A 15,514-nucleotide genomic window follows, 5' to 3' on the forward strand; every position below is an offset into this window, starting at 1 on the left:
CTTTTGGGATAAATGAAAAACAACTCCAGACAAAAGGGAAAAAAAAAAAAAAAAAAGAGCTGGGTAAAACCTTAAAATGCAGCTTTTCTCATTTCTGAGAAAAACGAACAGTTGGGTTTAATTCCATCAAGAGCCTTGAATTGCTCCTAGATCAGCTAAACTCAGCTTTTAGAACTTGAAAATATTTTGTTTTCCCTGGTAACTTCAACTGCTGCAGAAGGTGAACTCCAGGATTTGACACTCACTCTCTCCAAGGAGTAAAAGCCCATTTTTTTAAATAGCAGGTGAGAGATGCTTCTGCAAGAGCAAAGATCTCAAATATGTTCCAAACCTTCATGCACACATCTTTAATTAAAAATCAGATAAAATGCTTAGACATTGTGAATGGCAAGAGGATGTGAGCATTGCCTTTCCTATAAATTAAGCAACTCTTGCCAACACCCAGTATTTCTGGACAGTTTGGGAAAAGACTGAAAATGTTTGATTCTAGGTGAATTGCAGTCCCCAGAACCTGTATTTTATTTTAGATATCCCTGAAATGTATGGTTCAAGTGATTTCAAACATGTTACTGGCTATTTAAGTAGTTAAGTATTTCACTTTTCTTGTTATGATCAATTTTTAGTTTTAAGACTCTTCTGAAACTTCACCCTTAATTGTTTTTTAACAACCCATATGTTCAACCCATCAATTTTACAATCCTTCTTTTCTGTTCTAATTAAGCTGATATTGTTTACAAATTTCGCTACTCAAATTGTAGCACTGTGGAAAATGCCTGCATTGAACATAGCTCTAATACAGAGAAATACTGGTGATTTTTGAGGAGAAGAGAAACATATATCCATATTTTAAAAAATCTAAAAAAAATCTAAAAATAACCAAAAAAACCCCCTAAAATTCTACACTGCTTTCCCAGGCTTGTATCAGCTTCTGTTCCTGCTTTTTGGTAGAGAAGCTGGGTTTAAGCCAATCAGTTATTTAGTGTTACATGTAAAGCAATGCAGCATGAAATGTGGTGCTAACCAGAAAATGGGTTGCACTGAACTTGGAAGAGAAAGCACCATGCAGACCCGGTCTCCTGGCTCTTCTATGCAAAAAAACCTGATGTCATGCAACTATTTGCCCACCTGTTCAACTCAAAATCAGTGCTTCTGTTTCACTGATTCATCAAAAATCGTTCCCACTAATCAGGCTATGTGGGTAATGGAGCAGCAAACTCCATTAGTGAAGTTTTTTTCCTTCTTTTTGAAATGTCTTGGCCTATTCAATTTGCTTATAAAAAACTTCAGTTGCTGTCAGAGCAGACTTCTCAGAAGTCCTCTCAACTTGTAAAATAGTGAGGTAATGGGATCCCTATGCAGCCTTGCCAGAAAGGAAATCTCAACAATTTTCAGAGAAGAAAACCACAGGTAAAATTCAAGCCTTTTGTCCATATTACAAAGCTTTGTACAAAATTTGCACACAGAGAATGTCAGAAAAAGCTCACCAGATTCCCTGACACCAGATTAACTCTCTCATGCCCACCATTCAAAGCCAAAAACTGCTTCAGCTTTCTTTTTGATGCACTGGAGGATTTTAAATTCTCATCCAAACCAGAGTGAAACTAAAGGGGCTTCAAACCAGAGAGACATAAAGATAATTCAAATCCTTGGACCTTAAAGACTTTCAGCCTCCTTCAAGGTTTTCACCTATTCTCCCATTTCTCCATCTTACACTGCAAAAAAAAGGAAGAAAGAACAATTTCCTTTTTCAGTAGGATTTTTTCCATTTTTTAGGTTTTACACTGACTAAACCTTTTTTTTTTTAATATTTTATTAAAGATGCTATTGCTGACAATGGTCACTAGATGCAAAGCGCCAGCAAAGAGTCCATTATAAAACAATTCACTAAAAAGGAGAGGAACTCTGTGAAATAGAAGGGATGCAACTGATTTCCACTCCTTGGGGATAGCCAATAGCTCACAAATTGCTCTGCTTCACTCCACCACCCAGAAAGTACATGCTTGTCATTAAGTTAGGAGAATGTGAAGTATTACTTCATTTTTCACTCATCTGAGATCATGCAGAGGTCAACATCATTGAAAATATCTCTACTCCTTAGCAGCCACTCAGTTCTTGTTCATCTGCTTCTTCTAGATTTTCTTCTGCCCTTCCTTACATTTTTGTAAAAAAATCACAATTTCACTGCTAGTTTACTCCTTTTATACCAGCACTCCCCAGATTTTCATACCCACCATTTCTTTCAGCATCTCTTGATCCATTTTCATTATACATGGGTAATAGGCTGCACACAGGAAAAGAAAATCTCAGCAACAGAAACCTTTTCACTTCTCTTCTGCAATCTAAAGCTCTGAATCCACTCACACGCTTTCAAGTTTCTTACTTACAAAAAGAAATGTTTCAGAAAAAGCCATGTCATGAGCTGAATACTTTACTGTCGAAATTATATTAACTCTGCCTTTTTTCTTACTTTTTCAGCCTTCCAAAGTACACGGTCCACCATAAGAACCACCTGATACTATGACTACATCAGTACAGTCACAACCATTTAAAATGACTGAGCAAATCTTGCTTGGAAACACTTGCAACTTCTACAAGCTTGACCACAGTGTGGGTCAAGTCTTGTTACTGGTAAAGTGGCAACTTTATAATTGCAAAAATGATGATGGAGTTGATAAAAGTAAGGGAATATACCTACGTAACTAACTGGAAACAAAGCGGAAAAGCTGGGAAACCTCTGGGGGCCAGATGATCCTCTAAGATAAAGTATAGTAGTCAAGAAATGCTTCAAAAAAGAAAGAAACTTTACAGAAAATAAAGCAAGAATTCAGAGGATTTTCTTGATTCTCCTCCTGACTCCAGACACACACTTGTGGGTGCACGATCACATATTCAATTAGTCTCAGCTTCTCTAAAAAGACAAAACTCCTCCAGCTTAATGAAACAAAGTAATTTAAACTGGCAGGCAGTTTTCCTCCAGCTGTTTGCAACAACACCATCCTCCATGCTTTGTTTTGTCAAAATTCCTGCAGAAGGGAAAAGGATCTGATGATGTACCAAAGAAATTCAATTCAGGAGAAAAGACTGCTACCCCTGTGAATAAAAGCATGGGCATTTTGAAACTGTTTCAGGCTACTTATGTGTAGATACTCCTTTGTTCGCTTCATTTCAACTAAGACCAAAACCAAAAAAAAATTCTGCACATATTAATGTCTTATTAACCATTATAGCTCTGTGATGGGGCTTTATTTGCAGAATCTCAGCCGGATCAGTAAGACAGGCATATACTACAATTTTACACAAAAAAATACATATTTAAAAAAAAAAAATAGAAAGATTTTTGGTTTGGTGTTAAACCCCTTACCTGCTCTGCTGTCCAGCGGGCCAAAATCCAAGGAGTATTTTACAACGTGATAGTTGTTCCATACATACAGGAGGTTGTCCCGGGGATTATAATCCACAGCAGCAATGTACTGGTAGGAGTTTGGAAAGGGCACATCCACCATGCTATCCTTGCTTTGGTCAGTGTTATATATGTAGTCTATTTTATTCCCTGTGGCTTCATTGTCATCATCTTCGTACACAGACTTCACCACGTATAGAATCCCACAGATCATGAAGGCATTAGAGGCTGACCTCTTGTCATAGGCAGTATCCCAGGTCCCTTCAATCCTTAGCGTGTAAGGGTTCAACTGGCTAATGACTATTTTGCCATTGTTTTGTTCTGTTGCATAGATTACCCAGAGCCCGTTTTCATCCACGGCCAGGTCTATGTCGGACTTTCCCCCCCAGCGGTAGGGAGAGGTGTCGTGGTAGTTGGCGTTCGCGATGATCGCCTCCCCGCTCTTTATCCTCGTCCGCAGGTCGAACTTGACGATGTTCCTGGTCCGCTCCTTGTTGAAGAACAAAGCCCCGTCGTACACCACGAACCCCGTGCCGTCCACCCGGTGCGGGAGTTTGTAGGTGGTGGTCGGCCTCCCGGCGATGAAGTCGTCCTTGGAGGAGTATTCCGTCAGCGTGTCCGTCCGGTACGGCGTCCAGGGCATGTAGTAGATCTTGTCAGAGGCCTGCAGAGGGTCCTTGCACCAGGCGCCCGACTGGTGGTCAGACTCGAATAAGTGTTCGCTCTGGTAAACTCCTTTCAGCAGTCCAGGGCAAAGAAAAACTGTCACAGGGGAAAAGAATTTAAAAGGAAAACCAAAGTTAATGGCAGTTCAGGGGTGGCCGGCCCAAGCATCTCAACAGCTTCTAGTCCTGGAGCAGAGGACACTTGAGATGAGAGGAAACCCAAGAGCAATGCCTTGTAGCTGGAGACTATCCTTCCAGCCCACCATATCTCTGGAACGAGATCTGCTCCACCAAACTGGGTTTCTCCCCCCGCCCCGCTTTTTCTATCAGCTCTGGCTTGTTTTCTTATTGCTCTTCAAATCTACTTTTACAGGTATACTTACTTGGACCACTCGGTTTTGTAAACTCTGAAATGAATATGTGCCCCCAAAGGATTTCTGGGTTTGTATTTCCAAATTATATTCTGCAGTGAATCTGTACCTACTAGGTGAAGGGCTAAACTCCGAGGGAATTGATCCACATATTTATTTGAACAGCCCACAGAAGAGTGGCCTAGAAATGGAAATAAGAGAAAGAAATTCCCATCCTTACAGCCCAAGTGATATTAAATATTTAAAGGATACCAATAGCAATGCAGAGGCGAATCCCTTAGCAACTCAGAAGAGCGTTTAAAGCAAAGGGAGGTGGGGGGGGAACACCCATCTGGAGTATAACTAGAAATGAGACTTTCCAAGCTGCTACAGGACACATGAAACATGCAGTCCACACAATTAAAAACGAATGACATATGGATGCTGAAAGGAAAAGACAAGGAAGAAAGGAAGAAAGGAAAGAAGGAAGGAAAAGAATAAAGTTTGCTGGAGAGGAACCCAATGTCTAGATTTTAATCAGTTAAAAAAATGTCCTGTTAAATATAGTAGTAATTCAAACTTAAAAACATATACCTTCTATTGTTACATGAGAGGAGCACAGAGGAGCAGTTTGACTAACTGGGATGCTTTGCTGCTCAGACTTCGGGGAGGGCTGACGGGCCAGAGCACATCCAAAACCTGGGAAGAGGCTCAGCCTCTGCCTGGCTGACCTCGGCCCCACGGGAACACCACCACTGAGGGGCCAGCTGGATGGATGGAGGAATGGATGGATGGATGGATGGGGAGGCAAGAGGAGGGATGCTGCAGAGCCAATCTGGCCCTCGCCCTCCCCATCAGCACCCTCCTGGCCCAGAGGTGCTGCACACGCTATGGGGGGCAGAATATTGGCTGGTTATTTGGAAGGCTGATCTCCACGATCCGCGAGAGGCACGGTGACCGTGACGATGGGGTGGGTGGCAGGGAGGCATGAAGAAGTATCCCACCGCGCGCTTCTGGCAGCACGGGGCTGGCAGGATGGGATCCCACATTCACACTTCCTGCTCGGAGCATAATCGGTTATTTTTTGTAAATGCAGAAATTGGTAATGTTGTCTGGAGAGCAAGACAGGAGGAAAATCAGATTTAATAACTGGTATAAAATTATATAGGTCCATTGGAGTCTAAGTAACCACGCAGAGTTGCTGAAAAAGGGGTGCCTTTTCCAAGAGGCTTTTATGCCATAATAAGACATACTTATGCACATACATAAGTATGTACACCTTCCAAATTCTTTGGGGCAGGAAAATGAGTTATCTAAGCCTTCAAATAGAAATTTAATGAAAAAAAAAAAAAAAAAAAAGGTGGCACAGGTAAAAACTTTTCAGCAAATATGAGTAATCTGGTGAAGTTGAGCAGCAGAGATACTAAATAAACTTTAACAAAAAAGTAGTGAGAATTAATGACAAAGTATTTCAACTAAAACGTTAAACTGTTAAATAACTTAGCCTATACATAAGTAATATATATATAATTTGAAAGGTATTTAATTACCTTTTTGTTCCACTTCTATTGTAGAGAGAGAGGTAAAGAGAGAAAGGAGAAAAGAGAATAGATTAATGGTACTGTATTGGCCAGGTACTTTTCTTTACCTCTTTCATAAAAAAAGGAAGATTTATTAATTTACTTTGGTATGTGAACATTTATATATATATATATATAAACCTTTCCTCTGATATATACACTGGATAATATGCAGACAAGCTGAACAAAATACAGATAAATTTTAACCTTAGGAAAATCTGGCAGAAGGAAAAAAAAAAGCCCAACACTTGGGATGTAATGAGCCCCCTGGACTCTACCTTGTAAGCAGCAACCTTGGACTAGTTTCACAGAGCAAAATGAAATACCCATAAAGTGAAATATGACTGATATAGCTTCATGTATAGAATAAAAATTCCAGGAAGAATCCTTTTTTATAATATACATCTTCATTTATTTGCCAAAATCCTGTAAAACAGAGATCCCTACCTAAAACAGGAAAATATTAACTTATGATGTGAAAAGAAAACTTAGGAGAGTCAAATGAAGCATGTCCATGGATGTTCGTGGAGTCCTTTCCCTTGTCTTGAAGAAACACACTTTAGTAAGAGTAGGAAGAAAGTACTGAAAACATTGTAGCACTTATTTATAAGATCCCAAAGATTCACAGCATTAAGGAGACAAAAATATGTAAAGCACTATTATAAAAGCCCAACCCCAGAACTTGCTGGATATTTTAATGTGAATTATTCACAGTGCATCATAATGCTGCTGAAGAGACTGTGCCCCTTTGGACAAAGCCCCTTTCAGGTGGAATATATTTAAAAGAAGTGCACTTATTAATTCCTAAATACTCAGTACTAGTTTCTATATCTAACAACCTTCCTGCAAGAAAGTTTGGGGGTTCTCGTCTAGAAGCCTCCCGCAGTTGTGGCACAGGCCCTGACTTCTTCCAGCACGGTGGGGACGTGACAGCCTCTGCGCCCCCAGCCCTGCGGTTTGCTGGTTCCATGGGGCCTCTTCCCCGAAGGTGCACGAGAAGACAGGCCCCATGAAATATCAGAGGGAGAAGCACGAACACGCCAGCAAACCAGGACAGCTTTGACAGCTGAGAGATCTCTGTCTGGAGAAGCGAGACAGGAATGCAAAGGTGTGCGCGCGTGCATTGGTTTTGTTGCCCAGAGTTCACTCCAGCCCCTTCCAGACCGAGACACCTTCCAAGTGTCCTCTGGTGCTGGCATTGCAAAACTCCTTGTGTTCAAAAGTCTCGTTCATTTGTAGGGAAATTGCAGGCTTGGAGGAAGAACAATTTCAGGGCAGGGCTGCAAATGCTCTGGCTAGACATGTGGATCTACACGTCCCTGTCCAGAGAGACATACAGCTGGAGCCAACTGCAGCTCCCACAATGAGTGTTTCCAAACGTCAGCAGCATTTTTTACCTGGGCTTTGATTCAGGCGCCTTTCTACCTCGTAACAGGTTAAGGTTAAAGGCAAATGTTTTCAACATGTGGCTGTCAGGGCTCTAGGAACCAGAGACAATGCATTCGAGTGCAATCTGGTTTTGCAAGGGAAGGAGCCAGCAAGATTAAAAAGCTCCAGACTCAGCAATCGGAGAAACCCACACACCACTTGTTCTCCCCATCCTGACTGTGGCTGTGGCTGGTCACAGTGAAGTAAGGTATTCAGAAAAGCACTAAATGTCCCTGGCAAAAGCAAGAAGGCAACATGACAGATCTCCAAATGTATGGCTTCACACTGATTCCCCTCACTGATGGTATACAGTACCTCTGGCAGCATAGAAGGTAGTAATTTACATTTCCAAATGCGCAAAAGCTTTTGTAATGCATTCAAACAACAGTGTGATATTGTAAAGCAGGGAGAGAGAAGCTTCTAGAGGAGATAATATATTTGTGACCAGCTGATCTGAGTGACCTGAAGCGTTGATTACCCTTACCCTGAATAGCTCATATGTGTTATTAACACTTAGTGCCACATCCAGCTCTTTTAGAATTCCGAACACAGATGTGTTTTGGCGACCTTCTGAACGGTGCTCCCATTGTATGTATCACAAATACATATTTTCCCTCTGCTAATTTAAGACTTACTGCTTTTGAATCTCAATAACCATTCAGCTTATATTGGGGCACCATATTCTTCAGACAGGTTCCATGAGAAGCTTGGAGGATTTAGCTCATTGAACAATATTAAAAGGAAGGATCTAATTAGAGTCTGATTACCCCTTCAGTTACATAACATACCACTGCACGACTGTCTTCACAAACTACAGGTAGAATTTTTAAAATTTTCCTCAGTTACAGACAATATTACATCTCTGTAATGCCTGTGCCAGTCTACAGAATTTAAGTACTGATGACAGCACACTTTGGACCTTTCTTTCCTACAAAGATCTAGAGAAAAAAACCCCAGGCATACACAGCTTTTACGGTTATACTGAGGTCTTCCATTCCTCCATAGGATGAGAACAAGGGTATTTCACCTTGATTCCCTACAGTGGTTGCCAGTGCCACTGACTTCAACAGCACCTGAGGCCATAAAGAAATCAAGGACCACCTGCTGTGTCTGAGGGGAGTTACTAACAAGACTTTCCACATAAACTGACTTTCTCATGATTCTTCAGATGGAAGAAAAACTGAGGACAGCGTGCAATCATGAGCCACTACAGCCTGTCCCCAAGCAGACTCCTGCAACCCCTTCAGAGAAATTTTACAAAAACATTAATTAAATGTTCTTACTATTGCTGTGTCGAGGCTCTGAAAACACACTCTGGCACAATTAACACTTGAACAACATTAACTGCTCATTTTCTTACTGCCACATTGAATTGCACTCAACTATTTAAGGCACAAGCACACAGTGGCAGAGCCATATAGAGAGCTGTCTCCCTGGCACTGCTTCAAACCCACACAACAGCAGCATAAAACTCCTGAACGGGGGGGAAAAGTGACTAGGGGAATGTTAAAAGGCAATAGCAGAAGCAGTGCAAAGACTTGTGCCCTGTACTTTGCTAGTTGTTTGTTTCACTTTTTTTTTTCCAGGGCAGATGTTTAATTGCGGAATAAGTGACATCCACTCCCTGCTCCTGTCCTTCACACATCTGATTGATTTAAGAGACTAATAATATACTCAGCAATAAACACATAGTTAATGACAAAACAGAAGGACTAAAAACCCCAGATATTGGTAGCACAAGCTGCAGCTCCTCAGCCAGGCTGAGAGGGTTTTTCATGCCAGATATGGCTTCTTCATCTTTTACCCACAACCAACTTGACCACAAGTGTAGCCAGGTGAGGCTGAAAAGCAATTTATGTGTTTCTCCCTAACACACAGCCCCATCTGTGGGTCCTAGGTTGAACAGGGACATGTTTGAGAAGCTGCAAATCTACCAAGGCACCCCAAAGCATGCCCATGTAGAGCCTGCTCACAGGTGAAGGTGCTCTTCTTTTTTGAAGGCATAGTTGACCCCTGGAATAACAGGAAAAAAAAAAAAAAAAAAAAGAGACACGTTCAAAATTCAGGACAGCAGCAGATCTGAAATAAAAATACCTAAACCCAGGGAATGAAAATCATAGAATCACCAAATGGTTTTGGTTGGAAGACAATCCAGTTCTAACCACCCAGCAACGGGCAGGGACACATTCCACTATGCCAGGTTTCTCAAAGCCTCATTAAAATATGAAAATACTTTTAAAAAAATTAATTTGCATATAAAACCCACTCAACCCCCATATATGGTTCACCAGAAGAAAAGCTAAGAGAGCTAGCTCGGCATTTACATGACATGTTCTGGCAACCTGAAGTTCAACATGCTGCAGAAGTACCCATCTCTGCTTCTTTTTCTTCTCCCCACACATAATTAAAGTGACAAAAGAGACCACACAGCCAAGTTCAGTGCTCACTCTGTGCAGCACAGACACAAAACAAAGTACATGGCACCATTTCTCTCATCCACCCACTCCTTCTAGGAAAGCCTGGGGCCCCACTGCAGTACAGGTGGGCAGTCAGGAGACCCCAAATGCCTTGGTAATGGGAACACACCCACATCCACTGTGGCAAGCTGTAGCCAGCAGAAGGCCAGATGATATTTTGCCTCTAGGCAAAGGAAACCGAACAGCAACACAATGGTCTTTGGGTTCACTCCCTCCACTGCAACTATCCTCTCTACAGAAGACACAGTGATCAGCCTTCATCCCCAACCTCCACATCAAGCGGTCCCCAAGTCACACCTGAACTCCAGTCCTGTCAGTCCCAGTGAAACACTCATTTCCTGAGCTTTTAATGTGAAAAGTTTGAACTTGCAACAGAAGAAAACCTCTTGAGTCTTGGCTCAGGAGCAAACACAATGAATGGAAGAATAAGGTTTTCTAAGACTATTTTACAAGTACATACTGCTATTGCTATTTTTCCATTTTTTTGCCGCCAAGTCTTCCTTTACTTTGATTTTTCTTTTTTTTCTCAACATGACGGGTTTCCTAGAACATATTTAAATGGAGAACAGACCCCATTAACATTACCGGAATTGCAGTCCAAGAGCAACCTGACACTTGAATGTAAAGCACTCAGACTTCCATTCTCCAGCCAGAGGAATGAAGAAATTATTCTTATCAAGTATATCACCATGAATTATCTTTCCTGTGGCTGACAATTTCTCTTATGAAAGAACATTCAACCTCGAGCCTCTCCAATGGAGTTCTCCACCAGACAAAAATCATCCTGCAAGCTAAGCTTTAAAGTTTATTTAGGTTTAAACTATTACAGTGGTGGGAGTTAGTTTATAACATTATTTTAAGGTTTCAGTAAACAGAGTGCTTCCTGCTTCTTGGCTGTAATCTAACTATGTGTGCACATTAGACTCTCTCCTATAATGCTGGAAAAAAATTGTCTGGATTTATTGCACAGGACCCATGCCTGCCCTTTACAGCAAATGAAGAGTTAATCCTTTATTTAATAAAAGGGAGGAATTATCTCCCTTGCTTAAATTCCATGCTACACTTTTCATATAATATCCAAGTGCCAATAAACAAAGGTGCTCTAAAAGTACTTTGCGCTACAATGGCTTCATGTAACACATTCCCAAAATTATCACCTTCTAATTAATTCTGCTGTAGACTACAGAGACTGGAAATGTCAATAATCTATGCTTTCATGAACCACAACCTAAATTAGATCCTTAAATATGGTATCTATAGATCTGCAGAAATCAAAGCTGTCGTTTCTCATAAGTGGACTTTTTTCCCTCCTTAGATTTCCATTCATCTGATAAATTTGTGAAACCTTTCAAACCATTAATTTGAGCTTCCTTAAAATGTCAGTGCTTTCAGTCTGCTTTTTAATAATAATAACTAAATTTAATAGATGCTCACTAAAATAAAACTAAGGATTACTAATGTTAAAACACCTGTCAGTATAACTTAAAAGTCATCAGGACCCAGGAAACCACTAATATACATTAAGTCTTGTCCACTAGAGGTTTCTGGGAGATGAAAAAAGTTATGGCTTCCTACAAAATTGCCTTGTGTATTATAGATCAAACTTCAGGCTATTTTGGGAGAAAGCCATCATTTTGTTAAGGCATTCATATAATGGATGACAGGCATCAGAGGCCCAAGCTCTCGCACGGACTCTCCCACAAAACCCAAGTAATAACAAATGCTTTTCCAAGGCACTGTCCCCCTTGAGGCAAATTTTCTATGAGCTTAAATGTTATTACCTCATTTCCTAATTTTAGGTACCAAAGCACACAAAAAAATTATGCCTTTACATATTTTGTAAAACAAAAATGTAAAAATCTCTCCTGCAGAAAGCAAATGAAACTCAGGGATTCTGAGTTTTGGGATTAAACAGATCCCTGCTGCGTGCCTGGCCCTGCAAGAGGAGCAAACAACGAGCTGGTTCTCAACGATTTTGCAAACATTTGGATTTCCAGATATTCTGTGAATAATTTCTATTCTTTCTTTGCCTCTCTCCTCTCATTATTATTCCAGGTGGCAGTCACAGTGACTGGCTTCTCTGAAGAAGCAGACACTTAATCAGCTTCAGCAGATACTGAATGTGATTGTGCTGCACTTCTAAATGTATTATTCCAAGAGATAAATATTTTTTTCTCAAGTAAAGATAATTCACTTAAGATATAATGAGTCCTGAAATATACTGCACTGGAAAGAAAAGAAGCAGCAGAAATTGTTATATTCAAAGTTCATCTTCAGAAGGAATATCTGATTTTTTAATGTGTGTAAATCTGTTTTGTAAATGAGATTTTATGTTTAGAGCACCATTTCAAAGATAAAGTGACCTGAAAAATGAATTCATTCCTGAATATGGGAAACAAAAAAGTTGTTTATGTTAGTTAAACTGTCAGAGCACTGGCCACCACTCACCACCCTCACAAACAGAAAAGTTGCTCTCAACTTGTTGTGCACCAGAATTTTCCTTTTAAATTTGCCAATTAAAAGAAAAGTAGCAAGATGAGTTAGCATGAGAAGGGAAGAAAAAAAAAAAAAAAAAAAAAAAAGGAGTGTACAAGAACTGTGCAAAATTTAATTAAGGCTACAGGTCATTCAGCCAAACTTTCCCTGGCAGTTGGCCTCGTATTGTTTCCAGAACAACAGCAGATGAGTGAGCTGCCATTAAATTACAGCAGAATCAGCCACCTGGACATCATTCTCCCATTAAAAAGAAAAAAAGAAAAAAAACTGAAAAAGAAGTGAAAGCATAGCTCCAGAAAGGGAGGTGAGCACTGCAGGGCTGACCCTCTGCAGCACTTGTTCTGTGGCTGGCTCCTGCTGCCAATGAAGAGCCTGATGCTGAGCACCCATCAGCCCTTTGCAACACAGACCTGCAGCGAAGGACAAATGAGATGTGGAGATCCAGTCTCCCCAACAGAGACATGAATTAAACCTCATCCAGGTTGTAAGCTTCTTTATAAAACGGGAGAGAGGCATTACTGTGCATCTGTGCATTACTTACAGCTTCAAGCCTAAACAAGTAAAAGAAAAAAAGAACAATAAAAAGAAAAAGGAAAAAAGACAGTTGAGCTTTTCCTCAGCACATTTATTTAACAGTGCCCTTCTGAAAAGGGTCTGAGGGCAAACTGAATACCAAGATGCTGCTCCCCTCCATCAAGAAAGGCTTCTATGCACAAAAAGGTGGACCAAGAGGTGCTAGCAGCAGGGTTTGATGCTCCAGGGCTGCTAAACAGGAGGAGCATACAATTAATTCCCAGTGCTGCCAGCTCAGCCCAGGAGTGCTCAGAGACAGCGTATGGAGAGACAAACTGGCAGAACGGTTAAAGACCCACAACAAAACAGCTGCTTGGGAAACAAAAAACCTTGTCTGGTAAAATCTAACCCCAGAAAGCTCTTGTAATTAAGTTTGAGTCTAGGACTTACGCCCTTTGCCCATTCAGCCATTGTAACTGGTCAGGCAAAAAGACCTGGATAACCACCACACTTGTTCCTCCTGTTGAGATTTCAAATGCATAGGAATATCACATGGCATATCTTGGCAAATGAAGCTAACTAGGAATAATTACTATTTGTATGGGGGCTTCTTAATATATTTCTTCTCTCCTTACATGACTTTAAAATGAAAGAAATCCTGAAGTCTCTTAAAGATTTGTCCTCATCCAGGAAAGAGCTAAATCTGGGATGTCAAAAGCCTGACAGAGCCATCGAGGTAAACATTAGATATCTTGCCTTAAGCAATAGGTGGGAAAGGAAAAATATCTTAGGTGGGGGAGCACTGAATTAAAGCTCCGTGTCTTTCAGTCCAATCTCTCTCCAAAGAGGAATAAACTGTTTGTCATCCTGCCAGCCATGAGACTAGCTATAAAATAATAGATTCCACAGGCCCAAATGAGGCTAATCATGATTGCCAAGGCATGTCTGAGCTGTGAGAAGTGAGTGAAATCTGATGCTCTTCAGAGAAAACATTTATTGAAAAGCTCTTTGCTCTGCAATAAGCCTTGGCAGTTCTCTCATGTCTTGGAGTATCTACCATATTTCTCATTTGATTGCAAGGCATATTGCTGACAGCAGCTGCTATGGCTGAGTTTCCTTTAATAACGCTTTGGTAGGTAAAACACCGCTTCTTTTTAGCTATTGAGAGAACGGTCAGGAAGGATTTCGTATCAATTGCCTCTGTCAATAGTACTTATTCTTAAGTGCCTCCAACTGGATGCAGTAGTAAAATGCCCATCAAAATCAGAATAGGATTTCCACAAAGACAAACAAAGCGACACGTTTGTTTTCCCCTCTACGAATTGGCAAAACACCTACAAAGTAACTGGAGAGGTGGGATTTTACTGCAACCACTTCGGAGAGCAAGTGAAGAACAGGGAAGGAGATGTTAAGACTTCAGACCGGTCCTTTGGAACAGATTTTACAATCTGGTGTAAATTTTAACAACATCTGCTATTTAAAAAGAGAAGATGCAAAAAGGAACCTAGGCGTGCCTTGTAGCATTTTTAGGCTAAAGTAATTAACACAAGTGCTCTGTATGTGTGTGTGTGCACATATGTGCACATATGCAGCACAGTGGCTTCCAACATTTCAGGATTTAAATAATTAACCCAAGCGTGTGTCACACGCACATACGCTCACATGTGCAATGCAAAGATGCTGGCACAGCTCACATTCTGAGGAACATTCCTAAAACACTCCAGAAGAAATTATTCTGACACATCCCATCTACAGATTGCTAAAGCAAGTATTGCAGAAAACTGCTTGGGAGCCTTCACTTCATCCTCTCTTTTGCTTCAGCCCTCGGTACTGAGAGTCAACGCAACCTCAGCTGAGAGGCAGATGTTTCAGAGGAGATCATGCACTGATGAATTGTGAAAAGGCTCCCACGCCTTTCCTCCAGCTCATGCTCCAGATGTGCTGGGGGCAGGGAGGGACTGTGCATGCCTCTGCAGTGTATAGCGTTGGTGCAGGGCAGGAGGTGACACTGACTGTCAGGGTGTCCCCCAACACCCCTGTGCGCTGTGCACAACCATCCTCCTCCCTGCCGCCCCAAGCACTCATTAATCCCTGTCCTCACGTATTTGGGGAGCTGGCCGAGGAGCACCAGCCACGCCGGGAGTCCCTGCAGTGCTCTGGGGACAGCTGTGACAATGCAGCCGCCACCAGCCGGGGCTGCCGCACAGGCGGACAGGGGTGTTTACACAGCGAAGCACGCAGGTAAACCCATCAAGGGAGTACCTCGCAGCTAATGCGTGCTCTGAGCCCAAGTGTGAATAGAGAACCCTTTATGGCTCTCAGGACTTGGCTCCCCACTGCTTGAATCTAGAGCTAAGAAGGATGACATTGTATTTTATGCTTATTTTTAATGAATAAAGTACTGATATAAAGCAGGAATGAACTGTCACTTTAAAGGAATACATCTGAGACCTTTAACTCGCACAGGTATATTCAGTGAAGTAAAAATATTATTCTGCTTGAGAGAACCACAAATTACAGCAATAAAATATATGCAGTGACTATGTAGAAATTTTGTACTATTTGCAATGAACTGAATATTAGGCACTGCTAAGACCTATCATTT

At 41.2% G+C, this 15,514-nt stretch overlaps 1 protein-coding gene across 1 annotated transcript in view; it reads right to left on the reverse strand.

Annotated features, from left to right (window-relative positions):
* ADGRL3 (adhesion G protein-coupled receptor L3) overlaps positions 1 to 15,514 on the reverse strand; it is a 480,164-nt gene that overhangs the window by 159,194 nt on the left and 305,456 nt on the right. The window contains exon 6 of the mRNA XM_066317961.1: positions 3,362 to 4,162. Within this exon, the coding sequence (XP_066174058.1) occupies positions 3,362 to 4,162 (801 nt within the window). The remainder of the gene's footprint in view (positions 1 to 3,361; positions 4,163 to 15,514) is intronic.

Source organism: Sylvia atricapilla, chromosome 4 (genome assembly GCF_009819655.1).
Source record: "Sylvia atricapilla isolate bSylAtr1 chromosome 4, bSylAtr1.pri, whole genome shotgun sequence".
In the NCBI taxonomy this organism is placed as follows: Eukaryota; Metazoa; Chordata; class Aves; order Passeriformes; family Sylviidae; genus Sylvia; species Sylvia atricapilla.